The sequence below is a fragment of the Bos indicus x Bos taurus genome, chromosome 10 (genome assembly GCF_003369695.1).
Source record: "Bos indicus x Bos taurus breed Angus x Brahman F1 hybrid chromosome 10, Bos_hybrid_MaternalHap_v2.0, whole genome shotgun sequence".
Classification (NCBI taxonomy): domain Eukaryota; kingdom Metazoa; phylum Chordata; class Mammalia; order Artiodactyla; family Bovidae; genus Bos; species Bos indicus x Bos taurus.
Window position 1 is genome coordinate 40,123,639 of NC_040085.1, and position 14,848 is coordinate 40,138,486.

The following is a 14,848-nucleotide window of genomic DNA, read 5'->3' on the forward strand; positions in this document are numbered from 1 at the left end:
AACATCATAAAGATGGTTCCAATGCTATCAATGTTTAACTCTGTGATAGTTCCAAACGTCCTCCTGAGGGCAAAAGTATCATTATCTCTACCCTCCTCATATTTCTGTCTACTTTACTCACTTAACTGGCCTTTGATATGAATAAAATCAATTTCAGTTTTAATGTTATTTTTCAGTTTTTAAATTATAAAGTTATGTAACTATTAAAATGTTACATTTTGTGTTTAAATACTTGTCATATTAGGAAATACAGCAGTGTTAATCACTCAGTTATGTCCAGCTCTTTGCAACCGCATAGACTATAGCCCACCGGGCTCCTCTGTCAATGGAATTCTCCAGGCAAGAATACTGGAATGGGTTCTGTTCCCTTCTCCAGAGGATCTTCCTGACCCAGGGATCAAACCCAGGTCTCCTTCATCACAGGCAGATTCTTTACCACTGAGCCACTGGGGAAGTCTTTATATTAGGAAATGGGTCTTGTCTTTATAAAAATGAATGATAATTCAGTTATATCATGGGTTAAATTAAATTGACTTTGGGTGTTAGCCCGGGAACCTATCATTTAGTGAAATGTTTTGTTTTTTAAATGGAAAATGAATTCTTAATGCCCAGTGTCTCATTGAAAAGTTAGGAACCACCTGAACAAATATAAATGTCAGTTGAGAAATTATTTATATAAGTATCAATATGTTTGATCTCCCTGAAATTATCCTTAAGTGATTGTTTTCCCTTAAGTCTACAAAAAGAAAAAAAAAAATCTTGGCTAGTCTCTTTCCCAATGATTCCATGTTTCTCAGTAAGAATATCAACCCATTTTGAACAAGAAAGTTCTTTGTCACATAAGACTGTGCTGCACATGTAGGGCCCTGCCTACCAAAATGCCAGAACTCCTTCTTGGAATGTTGTTCATGTAGTCACACCAAGAAAGGCGTACTACCCTGAATTGAGAAGCATTAAAAGACTACCTCTATAGCATCTACTTAAAATGGTTTGAAATATATCATTTCACACTCATTAAGTAAATATGGTAAGATTTTATTTGTAGCACCAAAATTTATTGGAATTGATAACTTGTGTAATTTTTTTTTTTTAGATAAATGTATGAGTTGCCTATTAGAAGTAGCTCTTTCGGGAAATGAGGAACAGAAGCCTTTTGATTATAAATTGCGGCCTGAAATTGCTGTCTTTGTAGACTTGGCCTTGGGTTGTTCAAAAGAGCCTGCTCGAAGCCTTTGGATCAGCATGCAGGATTATGCTATTAGTAAAGGTAAAGTAAAGAGGATAAAGGGGATAAATATGTAGATTTCTCATAATACCAACTAATATATGTGTAATATATATAAATAGAAAATCACAGAAATAACAGTATTTCTTATATAAAAAGGAATTTTACAATTAGCATTTTAAAAACAGTTCTTATTCCTTTTTGTGGAAACCACCCTGTGTATTTTTATGTACATATATCCTGTTTGAAGACAATCCAGTGTGGAAAAATTGAGATTTTTTATAAAGAATAATAAATCCAGAGGCAGCATTTTACTGAAGGATTCCATGTGGTGTAAATGGATCTAATATAAGAGTTTGTTTAATGAATCTCTTCCCTTTGCAAGCCCTGGTTAAGAACTGAAATGATGTGTATGTAGATGTCTTGAGCTCTGCGTCTGGTCATTTTCCTCTTCTGTAAACTACTTTACTCTTTTAGAGTGCTGTTGAAGATACCAGTTTGAAATGAGGTATATTACTAAGTACAGCAGTAAAGTGTAATGAAAGTGTATAGTGGTATTTCAGTTTCTGTTGATTAATTGATTAATATAGTTGTTTTATGTACAGGTTTTTAAAGGATATACCTGACTACCTGTCAGCTCTCTTGCTTCCCCTCCGCTTTAAAAATATTTTATTTTTAAAAATTTTCTTGGCTGTACCACATAGCATGTGGGATCTTAGTTCCCCAACCAGGGATCAGACCTGAGCCACTTGCATTGGAAGCAAGGAGTCTTTACCACTGGACCGCTGGAGAAGTCCCTCACGCTTTCCCCCTTTAGCAATGTCTTGGATTTTTCAGAATACGTACCTAGTTATCTTTCTCCATGTTGTTTCTTTCATCTGCAATTCCCTGTTTCTTTTCTTCCTTCTGTGATAAAAATGGTAAAAGTAAATGCATGTTCACCTTTTATAATACTTTATATAATAAAAATGAGATATGTATCATTCAGATCTTTAAAACATCAGTGAGATGATATGTTTGAAAGTTGAATCTCATGCAGTCTGTCATTTATTTATTTACTCATTCTATTATATTGACTTTCACCAGTGGTAGAAAAGTATGATAGTGGAGGAGAAACAAAGCTTGTTTTCTAAGTCATATTTTCTGATATTCTCTTATTTCATCATTTTCTTGGAATGTGCAGTTAGGTATTCTTTTATATCATGTTGTCACTTGTTACTTTGCAGTGAGCACTTTTAAAAACAATGTAAACGTAAGAGGAATAAAAACTCTATGTCTCCATTGTTCATTTGCTTTTACACCATATATCTACACAAAGTCTAGGTATATAGCCTAGATTTTATACCTGAATAGTGGAAACATTTTGTAGAGCTTGGTATGAAATGACTATAACTTTAGTGAAGGTGTTTTAAAAGAACCTTTTAAACATTGCAAAGGAGGATGGTCCCTGCTAAATTTGAAACACTGCAAAGGATGTCACTTTAGTTTGCTTTTAAATTGAATATTAGGCTACTTGAAATAAGATCTTGTTTGGTTTTAAGTCATAGCAGTTTTCTAGAATAGCAAGCAATCCCTTGGAACAGATCTCTCAAAAACCTAATGTGGAAAATTTTGTATGTAATACAAACTGTTATTTTAAGATTCTCTAGCTGTAAGATTTTCTTAAAATCTGATGTGTTTATATTCATTTTTTCACCTGTAAAATAGGTAAGTCTGAACCTAAATTTTTACCTAAGCATCCAGAAAGGACTGGAAAGTCCATCTTTAAAACTTTTCTCTTAAGATAGGAGTTTTAAAAAGGAATTGAGAACAAGTGAAGATAACTTGGGGCTTAATATTTTCCAAGGGTGTTTTTTGCTTGGTTTTGTTTTTAAGTAACATGATAAATCTTTCAAATTAACAGAGTTTAGCAGACATTCTGGGAGTGGAGTAGACAGTAAACTCCCATATCCCCATTTGGAATCTACTGAATGTATCGCCTTTTTACAGTACCAGTGTGCTAACATGGAATAAAGAAAGCAGCTCACTAGTTCTCATCATCTAATGCTGTGATTTGGGTTTTCAATTGCATGTACTCATTTCTGTCCAAATGTTGTTTTATTTCTTACCCACCTAAATGTACATGTACTCATAGTGTCTATTGATACTTCAGTAACTTCAAATACCAGATATATACACACTTGACTAGTTTACTCAATATCTCTACTAGGATAACTAAAAGGTACTATTCAGAAACAGACACCTGATTACAGATATCCATCCTCCCAAAGGGCTGTTCTTCTCTTGGTAAAAGCCAACTGCATTCTAAATATATTATAGTCATCGTTGACTTCTCTGACGTTCACATCTGATCCATCAACAAATTCTTTCAACTTCTGTCTTCAAAATACATAAGAAATCTGACCTCTTCTTTCTACTCCCACTGCTACTACTTTGGTCTGAGCCACCATAATTTCTTACCTGAATTACTGTAATAATTGCTTCTGCTATTGCTGTACCTATAGTAAATTCTGTACTCAGCAGTTAGAGTGAGCCTTTTTTTTTTTTTTTCAATATAAGAGATTTATTACATAGTGATTCAGACCAACAGCTTTCTAGTTTACATGACTATAAACAAAGGATCACGGACCCCTCTGTTTCCAAACACTTCCCTTAATTCACACATTTCTTCATTCTTTATTATTCACTCAGAAGATAGTTTTTATTTTTTTATTTTAAAACACAGATCATATCATCTCATATCTCTTCAAAATTTTCTAATGATCCTTCCAATTTTCCTCAGAGTAAAACCAAGAGGACTTGAAATGGCATGTAAGGCCGTATGTGATCTGGTCTCAGACAGCTTTCTGATGTCTCCTACTACTCTTGTGCACCCATATTTTGCTCTAACTGTATTGGTCTCCTTTAACTCGCCTCAGAGCCTTGACATAGTTTTTTTGAAAGGATGATGTTTCTGTATGGCTTCTTCTCTACGTCATCTAGATCTCTCTTCTTGATTGTAGCCATATCTGAGACCTTCCCAAACCAATCTATAAAAAATAGTAAACTTACACAGTACAGTATTCCCTGTTCTCTTTACTATGCTTTAATTTTCTCCATAGCACTTATCTGTCATAATAATGTTTTTATTTACTGTCTCCTTATGCCCCTCTTGGCTTCCTTTGTGGCTCAGACAGTAAAGAATACTCCTGCAATGCAGGAGACTTGGCTTCAATCCCTGGATTGGGAAAATCCCCTGGAGGAGGGCATGGCAGCCCCCTCCAGTATTCTTGCCTGGAGGATCCCCATGGACAGAGGAGCCTGACGGGCTACAGTTCATAGCGTCACAAAGAATTGGACACGACTGAGTGACTAAGCACACACATGCCCCCCAACTGGAATATACGCTCTGTGAGATCCAGGACTTAGTTTTATTTACTACTGTACTTTTATTTCCAGTATGTGGGATGTAGTAGGTTCATTTGCTAAGTAATTGCTTAGAAAAATGATAAAATTCAGGTGTTGGGTTACGAAAGCTATTAAAATGACCTCTGAAATGTTTTCTCTGAAATGTCAGTGTATCATTTATTTTTCAGATTGGGACAGTGCAACTTTGAGTAATGAGTCACTCTTGGACACTGTGTCTAGATTTGTTCTTGCAGCTCTTCTGAAACACACAAATTTACTCAGTCAAGCATGTGGAGAAAGCCGGCAAGTAACTTAAAACTATCCTCAGACAAATATTTGCTCTCATGATATTGGAAATTAACTTTTCTATTTTGGTCCTTTATTTAGATATCAACCTGGTAAAAGCTTATCAGAAGTATACCGTTGTGTGTACAAAGTTCGAAGTCGTTTACTTGCTTGCAAGAACCTTGAACTTATTCAGACCAGGTCATCGTCAAGAGACAGATGGGTAAAGTTGGAAATCAGTTAATTTCTCTTATTTTTCTGCAAGCTATAAGAGATAGCTCCATGTTGGTTTATGTGAAGGGGAAAAAAATGTGCCTTAATTATTGCAGATGTTCAATAAATGTTGAATAGTTCTTTTTCTAGTGAAACAAATAGGATAAGTAGAAAATTGAGATTTATTTAGCCACTTATTTATCAAGTGTGATATGGCTTCTGAGAGTTTATATATTCTTAGGCCGTATAGGTAATAACAAATTGTCCAAATCATATGAAATATTATTCCTTTATTTTACATTGATCAGACAACATTTGAATTATCCTATTTGATTTGGGGTGCCATAACTTATGAGGGATATTAAACTACCTTAGATTGGTTAATCATCTTATATAAGAACTGGAAAATGTCGAAAATGTTTAGATTAGAAAATGAAAACAAAGGGGAGTCTCATGTTAGCCGCCTTAAAAATACTTAAAGGGCTTCATGCAGGAGAGGACATAAACATGTTCCCTGTTGTTCCAGAGGACACAGGTAGGACCAAAGGGTAACAACTGAGTGAAGAATGAATGTAAGGAAAAAAGCCTTCTAATGATTAGAGTTGCCTGCCACTGGAGGCAGGCTTTTATTAAGGATGTTCTAGAAGTAATTCTTACAACAAAATTGAAATGATTTCTGAAGTGCTTGATAATTCTGATAACATGATCCTATAATTATGAGTGTAGCCTAATACATATATATAATTATACATATAAATTTCTTTGAAACTTTCTTTGAAGCTTCATAACTCCATTATATAGATCTTAGATTTTAAAAACCAAACTTTATCTCTGCATTTGTATTATAGTATTCTTTTAGCATGCACTGATTTAATATTTGTGGATCTGATTATTTGTGAGTGACCTTGAAAGCCCATCAGAGAAGGCAATGGCACCCCACTCCAGTACTCTTGCCTGGAAAATCCCATGGGCAGAGGAGCCTGGTAGGCTGCAGTCCATGGGGTCGCTAAGAGTCAGACACGACTGAGCGACTTCACTTTCACTTTCACTTTGAAAGCCCATGAAATGTGTTAATCAGCCATTTTGTTGAAGCTCACATTTGAAACCTAGCATATTGTGAGGATACATGACTTATGTTTTGTGCGAGTCTGACTGACTGCTCAGTATCCCCATCTAACCATGAATCACACCTATAATAAGGACTCTTTTCTTTAGATGACTACTAGGTATCATAACCACCAAGGGGAATAACATTGTCCTTATCAGATTTCTAACTTTTGGTTTCTTCAAGGGCCAAGTGAGAAAATAATTAAAAAATAATACGTTTATATAACTGAAATTTGCTAAGAGAGTATAACTTAAATATTTTCACCAATAAAAGGTTAAAAAGCACTGTTTTTTTTAAATTAGAATTATTAAACATTCATACAGAGTAGCAATAACATAGACAACTTGAGGGAGACTGAATAGAATTAAATTTCATGTTCTTTAATTACCTTTTATGCTTATTGTCGTACTCAGGTCATTTTAATTTAGCAGTTTACAGCAGAACAATCAAAATGTTGAGGAAGAGAGCTTAGTGAGTTGTCTCTGTACATTCTTTCTAATCTCTTCAGATTTATCCAGTATATCTTTTGTGTTTTTGTGGTAAAATTTGTAAGTTCTTATTGCTGTTAACATTATTTTTCATGATAAAGAATCAAGGTTTTAATGATTTTTTCAAAATTAAAATATATATATTTAGTGTAGCTCTGATTATTTCTTTAAGATCTCGGAAAACCAAGACTCCGCAGATGTTGATCCTCAGGAGCATTCGTTTACCCGGACCATTGATGAAGAAGCTGAAATGGAAGAACAGGCTGAGCGAGATCGGGAAGAAGGACATCCAGAGCCAGAGGATGAGGAGGAAGAACGAGAACACGAAGTGATGACAGCTGGCAGTGAGTACACCCTTTGCTTTACAGATACACACTGTGGCATTCTTTTTGGTAGGGAAACTGACTACAGAAGAGAGAGGCAAACATTTCTTTACAGTTTTTCTAAAAGGATCCTATATTCTCTTGATGATCTGGTTAGCTAATGTTTCAGCTCTTAAAACTGTGTTAGTTCCATTCAAGCTATTGGATTGGGGGTTTGGGGCTGAAAAGCTGTATATGCAGGCTTTTGGAAATAGTACCTGTTTCACTAAGTTTCATTCATGAAGTGATGCCCATGAGTCATTGAATCAGATCAGATCAGATCAGTCGCTCAGTTGTGTCCAGAGACTAGGGTCGTGTCCATTGAATAGGGTCATTCAAAGTATGTTCTCTAGGGGTACCAAATTGTCCATTCGCCTGACTGACTTCTAAGTGGTGAGGAGGAGAGAGACCATACGCAGAACTTTTTAAATTATAAACTTCACCCACTGACTATACTGCTGTTTTCAGTAGAAAGCAAGAGATAATATTGTTGGTTGAGAATATTACATGAGAATATTATTGGCTGGTGAATGACATTTTTCATGGTTTTATATTATAAGGCTACAGGTAGTTTTAAAATGTAATCATTTAAATGTTTAAAGAGAAATCCCAAAACTTTTAAATATTTGTTAGTATTTTTTGAGTGATTTGGCTATGTCAAGTTAAAGTATATATTCAGTTTCGTAGCCTAAAACATGGCCATCTCTGCATTTGGTGTTGAGGTTGTCTCTATTCTTCAGTTTGACACTTAATTTGTTACCGGTTTATTTGTGTTTTGCATATTTCTAAAAATGATTTTGAGATAGCTCAAAACAAGGCCAAAGCCTATTAAAACAAGAAAAAATATAAGGTCCAAATGGAGAAGAGGGAATTAGAGATGAAGAATAGGAGGATAATTATAATTATATACAATATAGTTTTGAGGGGTGCCTTACCACGTGGCCAGGGATTGAACCTGGGTCCCGGCAGTGAGAGTGATGCTGAGTCCTAACCACTGGACCACCGGGGAATTCCCAGAGAACAGTTATAGTTTTAAAACCTAGGCTGAGGGAACATTTTTGGATGAGCTTAAGGTTGGACGTAAGTTTGAGTGAACTCCGGGAGTTGGTGATGGACAGGGAGGCCTGGCGTGCTACGATTCATGGGGTCACAGAGTCAGACACTACTGAGTGACTGAACTGAACTGAACTGAAGGTTTAGTTTAGAAATTCCTGAAAGCAAAGACTAAAGGGGAAAAGCACAGTAACAAAATATAACTTCAATTACTGTGTAATAAAGCATTATAGTTAACCAGAGTGTAATAATTTTTAAACTAAATACCATTTTTGAGTATCAATTATATGCTGGTCTTTGGGTCAAATGCTTCACATAGATTAACTCATAATCCTCTCAGTCTTATCAGATGATTTCTAGTATTACCTTGTTCTAAAGATGGACAAACTCAGGTTTAAGGAGGGAAAATTATGTGCCTAGGGCCACAAGTAGTAGCAGCTGAAATTAGAACCAAGTCTGCCCAGAATTCCAGTGACAATTCTCTTTATTACTTTAACTGGTTTCCAGCTCTGGACTGTTAGTTCATTGGTTTGTTTTTCTTAGAAATAAGGGACTTTCAATAGCATAATGAATATATTATCATAATATCTTGAAATATACAGATCTATTTTAAAGTTTTTATTTCCATATTTGGAGAAGGAAATAGCAAACGTCTTGCCTGGGAAAACTCATGGACAGAGGAGCCTGATGGGCTATAGTCCTTGGGGTTGCAAGACTCAGACATTACTTAGTGACTAAACCACCACTACCACCACTTCCATATTAATAGATGACCCTAGTATTTTACTAACTTTTTTGCCTAGTTTCTCTGTTAAAAATACCACCTTCACTCAAATTTGAGCAAAATATTCTTTTCCTCTTGTGAAATATCTACCACTGCATCAGAACCTTGTTAAACCCACTGACTTTTTACACTTGTAAATTGGGGAGGGCTGGCATTAGATGGACATTTAGTAGAATCCAGTTCTGTTTCAGCAAAGACCTTTAATGGTTGTGCTTATTTAATATGTTCAAAATACAACAATGTGTAGATGTTAGGAATTATATGGACTTTGGAAGGGGAAAAAGAGCTTTTCATTTAAACTAATGCAACTTAAACTTTGTCTTTTTCTCTTGTATCCTGACAATTTTCAAACCAAGGTTGTGAACATTTCAGAAATGGGCAGTTATTTTTATCTAACCCAGTGGTTCTCAAACTATGATGGCCTTCAAAATCAGCTGGAGGGCTTGTTCAAACACAGATTGCTGGCTCCGTGCCTAGAGCTTCTGATTTAGACAGTCTGAGTGAGGCACAGTATTTTTCATTTCTAGCAAGTGCCTGGATGATGTTGATGCTGCTCTTCTGGAACCACACTTTGCAAACTACTGATCAAACTCATAAGAGTAGAAATAGAATCAACCAAATCTAAATTCTATAAAGGCATGAGTATTTCCTATTGTAATTTTTATAAGTTTAGTATTATACATATATTTTCGGTAAAATTTTTACTTAGATGCTGTATTTAATGTCTAAAAGATAATTTTCCCTCTTTCAGTAAGTTTTTGGTCCAAACTTTTTGACTATTTTTATTGTTATTTTCTTTGCTCTTCTCTCCCCATGTGTTAAGACCTTGTTTTTGTGTTGCATGTTACAGAAATCTTTCAGTGTTTCCTCTCAGCCCGTGAAGTAGCTCGTAGCCGAGATCGAGATAGAATGAACAGTGGGGCAGGGTCTGGGGCTCGAGCTGATGATCCACCTCCTCAGGCTCAGCAAGAGCGAAGGGTGAGCACAGACCTTCCTGAGGGTCAGGATGTGTACACTGCTGCCTGCAACTCCGTGATCCATCGATGTGCCCTGTTAATATTAGGAGTAAGTCCTGTGATTGAGGAGCTTCAGAAGCGAAGGGAAGAAGGACAGTTGCAGCAGCCTTCCACAAGTACCTCTGAAGGGGGTGGACTTATGACCAGGTGGGACTGAGTAGAAACTTAAAACATTTCTTCTCCCTTTGTTTCTGTATGCATTGAAATGATTTATTCTGAGGTTAACACAGACATGGAGGAGGAAATACAAATTGACAGATGAATTTAATGTATAGAGTGATCCTAGTTCAACCTGGAGTATAAATTTCTGATTAAATGAGACAGCACAGTTTTTCATACATATAAGCAATAGTAGTTGAGAAACATGAAAATATTTGCATATCTCTGTAATTGATTAAGTAGACTTTGTACTTAGACCTAACTGAGAGCCAGGATTTTCCATCAGCAGTCATAATTACTCTTCACTGTGTGTGTGTTTTATCTCTATGCTGCTAGTTCCATTCAATTTTATGTTCACTAACAGTCCCAAATCGAAAAACTTTTCTTTGTGCATGTGAGACAGGAGTGAAAGTCTTACTGCAGAGAGCCGGCTAGTCCACGCAAGTCCAAATTATAGACTGATCAAATCGAGGAGTGAATCTGATTTGTCTCAGCCTGAATCAGATGAAGAGGGTTACGCACTGGTAGGTATACCTAGATTCAGTAAAGGATTTTTGTATAAATACATAAGAGTTTGGTTAGAGTAAGTAATATACATTTGTTTTAGACAAAAATGTTTTTTTAAAAAGAACTTTTAAGAGAAATGAGATAACTTTATTGCATAGGTATTTATCACCTGTATGTTAGTGACTCTCAGATTACTTTCTTTAGCCCTGACTTCCTCCTAAACTCAAAGTTTGTGTATCTCACTCCCTGATGGACATTCTACCTGAACATGTCAGGTGACCACAATCTTAACCTATCCAAAAATAAACTCGTTTTTCTCCCAAACCTGTTCTTTCCCATCCAGTATCTTAGTATTAACTCCCCAGGCTGGAAACATAAGTTCATTCTTGCCTCTGCTGCTGCTGCTAAGTAGCTTCAGTCATGTCTGACTCTATGTGACCCCATAGACGGCAGCCCACCAGGCTCCCCCATCCCTGGGATTCTCCAGGCAAGAACACTGGAGTGGGTTGCCATTTCCTTCTCCAATGCGTGAAAGTGAAGTCGCTCAGTCGTGTCCGACTCCTAGCGACCCCATGGACTGCAGCTTACCAGGCTCCTCCGTCCATGGAATTTTCCAGGCAAGAGCAGGGGAGTGGGTTGCCGTTGCCTTCTCCGCATCCTTGCCTCTACTTTTTCTTGTTTCCTGGTCCTCCTCACTCTGCATAGTCCAATTAGTCCGACCTTGAAAATTTTACTCCTAATACCTTTCTAATATGTCCTGTCCATCCTTCCTGCCACTGTTCTGTCTCAAATTTTTCTTCTCTTTTGCCTGGCCTAGTACAAAACCTTCAAACTGGTTCCCTCTCTTGTCTTACACCTGTCTTCAACATTTCCCTAGAATAATATTCCTGAAATACAAATCTGTTTTTACCTCCTCTACTTAAAATCTTTCAGTAGCTCTCAGTTACCTATCAAAAAAGCCTCAGGATCTGGATTGCAGGCATTTAAGGTAAAAATCAAAGAAATGAGATGCTGATCTATATAAGAAGTAGGAAGTAATGTGTGCTGTAGTGTGATGGGTTAAATAAATTACAGAATGAGAACAGTCTGATAGCTTCTATTTGGGTAGCTTTGGACTTGGAATTGATAGCTAGATTTTCATTTTGACTGTTCCTGTGCCTTTTATGTGAATCTGTATGTGCTACTTTACCTCTCTGGGCCTTAGTGTCTCATTGTGTGATACGAGGATAGTAGTGCCTGTTGTGTATGTGGTCATGTGTTAGACTTGACTACTGTTTTAGACTTGGCTACTGACCCTGATTCTACTGCTGAAGAGCTTTTTTTTTTTTAACATTTTTTTGGAGAATAATTGCTTAACAATGTTGTGTTGGTTTCTGCCTTACAACAATGTGAATTAGCCATAAGTATATATATATATATGCTGCTAAGTCGCTTCAGTCGTGTCCGACTCTGTGCGACCCCATTGATGGCAGCCCACCAGGCTTCCCCATCCCTGGGATTCTCCAGGCAAGAACACTGGAGTGGGTTGCCATTTCCTTCTCCAGTGCATGAAAGTGAAAAGTGAAAGTGAAGTCACTCAGTCGTGTCCGACTCTAGCGACCCCATCGACTGCAGCCTACCAGGCTCCTCCGTCCATGGGATTTTCTAGGCAAAAGTACTGGAGTGGGGTGCCATTGCCTTCTCCAATATAAATAAATAAATAAATAAATATCCCCTCTTGAGCTTCCTTCCCTCCTACTCCCCACCTTTTATCCTATCCCTCTAGGGGGATAGGATAGCACAAAACACAGGCTGAGTTCCCCAGTGACTTCCCACTAGCTGTCTGTTTTATACTTGGTGATGTATATATATTTCAATGCTACTCTCTCAATTCATTCCACCCTCTCTTTCCCCCTGCTGTGCCTACAAGTTCATTCTTTAGATCTGCATCTCTATTTCTGCCCTACAAATAGGTACATCAGTACCATTTTTCTAGGTCCATATATATGCATTAATATATGATATTTATTTTTCACTATCTGATTTACTTCACTCTGTCTAACAGGCTCTAGGTTCATCTACCCCAGTTCAACTGACTCAAATTCGTTCCTTTCTATGGCTGAGTAATATTCCACTGTATACATGTACCACATCTTTATCTATTCATCTGTCGATGGACATCTAGGTTGCTTCCATGTCCTGGCCATTGTGAATAGTGCTGCAGTGAACACTGGGGTACATGTGTCTTTTTGAATTGTGGGTTTCTCAAGCAAACCCAGTAGTGGGTTTGCTTGGTCATATGGTAGATTCATTCCTAGTTTTTAAAGGAATCTCCATGCTATTCCCCATAGTGGCTGTATCAGTTTACATTCCCACCAACAGTACTAGGGTTCCATTTTCTCCACATCCTCTCCAACATTTATTTTTTGATGATGGCCATTCTGACCAGTGTGAGGTGATACCTCACTGTAGTTTTGGTTGGCATTTCTTTAATAAGGAGCGATGTTGAGCATCTTTTCAAGTGTTTGTTGACCATTTGTATATCTCCTTTGGAGAAATGTCTGTTTAAATCTTCTTCCTGTTTTTTATTGGGTTATGTGCTTTTCTGATATTGAACTGCATGAGCTGCTTGAATATTTTGGAGATTAATCCTTTTTCAGTTGCTTTATTTGCAATTATTTTCTCTTATTATGAAGGTTGTCTTTTCATCTTATTTATAATTTCCTTTGCTGTGCAAAAGCTTTTAAGTTTAATTAGGTCCCATTTGATTATTTTTGTTTTTATTTCCATTTACTCTAGGAGGTGGGTCAAAGAGGCTCTTGCTGTGCTTTATGTCAAGGAGTGTTCTGCCTGTGTTTTCCTTCAAGAGTTTTATAGTTTCTAGCCTGTAGTTTTTGGATTGATTAATGCAGTCCATTTTTAGCTCTGAAATTCCTCTCTTGTGTGAACAGAGAAAATAGATGTGAAAGTGTTTTTGAGAAGTATGGAATGCTACATAAATATGAAGCTATTGTTTAAAAGAAACTTCTAAGTGTGAAAGATTCCTCCTCTAGGAAGGTTTAACAGTGTCTTCAAGCAAGTTTCATTGTATGTTTTTGTTTGTTCTTCCTCCTTTTCTTCTTCATTCCCATTAGTATCTCTGTGTCCTGATTTCACATTCTCAGTCTTACCATCTACTGAGAATTCCTTTCTGTCCTTTTGATTTTCCAAGTTGATCAGTCTCTTTATTTATTCTCCTAACTGTGACAATTCTCAGAACTTCCAGTGACTTATAGGGATCTGTACCATTCTACAATCCTGGTCTCACTCCTTTCTGGTCTCCTCTGCTGCTCCTCTCCTCCTTGATGACCCTCCTTCTTGCCACACTGACCTCTTGGGTTTTGCGTGAACATACCACACAGCTTCCCCATAGGACCTTTACATGGCCGTTTTTTCTAATTGTAATACTGTTGTCTGCAGGCAGATGCCCTTATTTCAACCCTTTGTTCCAATGTTACTCTTTTGGTGATGCCTACCCTGACCACTCTATTTGAAACTCCAGTTTGCTCTCCTTTTCAGATGTTCACTCATTGTCCACTTTGCCTTGTTCTGTCCCTCCCACTCTACCCCCACAGTGAAAATGAAAGTCACTCAGTTGTGTCCGACTCTTTGTGACCCCATGGACTATACAGTCTATGGAATTCTCCAGGCCAGAATACTGGAGTGGGTAGCCTTTCCCTTCTCCAGGGGATCTTCCCATACCAGGGATTGACCCAGGGTCTCTGGCATTGCAGGTGGATCCTTTACCAACTGAGCTAGCTATCAGGGAAGCTGATATCCAGGTCTCCTGCATTTTCTGCATTGCAGGTGGATTCTTTACCAGCTGAGCCACAAAGGAAGCCCAGGAATACTGGAATGGGGAGCCTATCCCTTCTCCAGCAGCTCTTCCTGACCCAGGGTCTCCTGCATTGCAGATGGATTCTTTACCAACTGAGCTATCAGGGAAGCTGATACCCGTCCCCCGCCGAGTACCTAGCATTATTTAGTTGCTGTATTTATCAGTTTCTCTTACCTACACTAGAATATAAGTTCCCTGAGGACAGAAATGTTTGCTGATTTTTTCATGGCTGTATCTCAAGTACCTGTAGTGCTTGGCACACAGTAGATAGTCATTAAATATTTTTTTAAAAAATGAATATTTGATCTATTTTGGTAAAATTTCTGTGCCTATTTGTTCTTTCAGCTCTTTAATTTAGGCCCTTGTTACCTTTGCCTGAAATGGGTAGTTTTCAAACTGATCTCC

At 37.3% G+C, this 14,848-nt stretch overlaps 1 protein-coding gene across 13 annotated transcripts in view; it reads left to right on the plus strand.

Moving 5' to 3' along the window:
* Nucleotides 1–14,848, plus strand: part of HERC1 (HECT and RLD domain containing E3 ubiquitin protein ligase family member 1) — a 210,961-nt gene that overhangs the window by 90,208 nt on the left and 105,905 nt on the right. For 10 of the 13 annotated variants that reach the window (XM_027553787.1, XM_027553788.1, XM_027553796.1 and 7 more), the window contains exons 19-24: nucleotides 1,094–1,267; nucleotides 4,801–4,915; nucleotides 5,000–5,120; nucleotides 6,879–7,050; nucleotides 9,729–10,068; nucleotides 10,484–10,604. In XM_027553787.1, the coding sequence (XP_027409588.1) occupies nucleotides 1,094–1,267; nucleotides 4,801–4,915; nucleotides 5,000–5,120; nucleotides 6,879–7,050; nucleotides 9,729–10,068; nucleotides 10,484–10,604 (1,043 nt within the window). The remainder of the gene's footprint in view (nucleotides 1–1,093; nucleotides 1,268–4,800; nucleotides 4,916–4,999; nucleotides 5,121–6,878; nucleotides 7,051–9,728; nucleotides 10,069–10,483; nucleotides 10,605–14,848) is intronic. The other 3 variants (XM_027553794.1, XM_027553795.1, XM_027553798.1) reach the window with 1 other exon arrangement.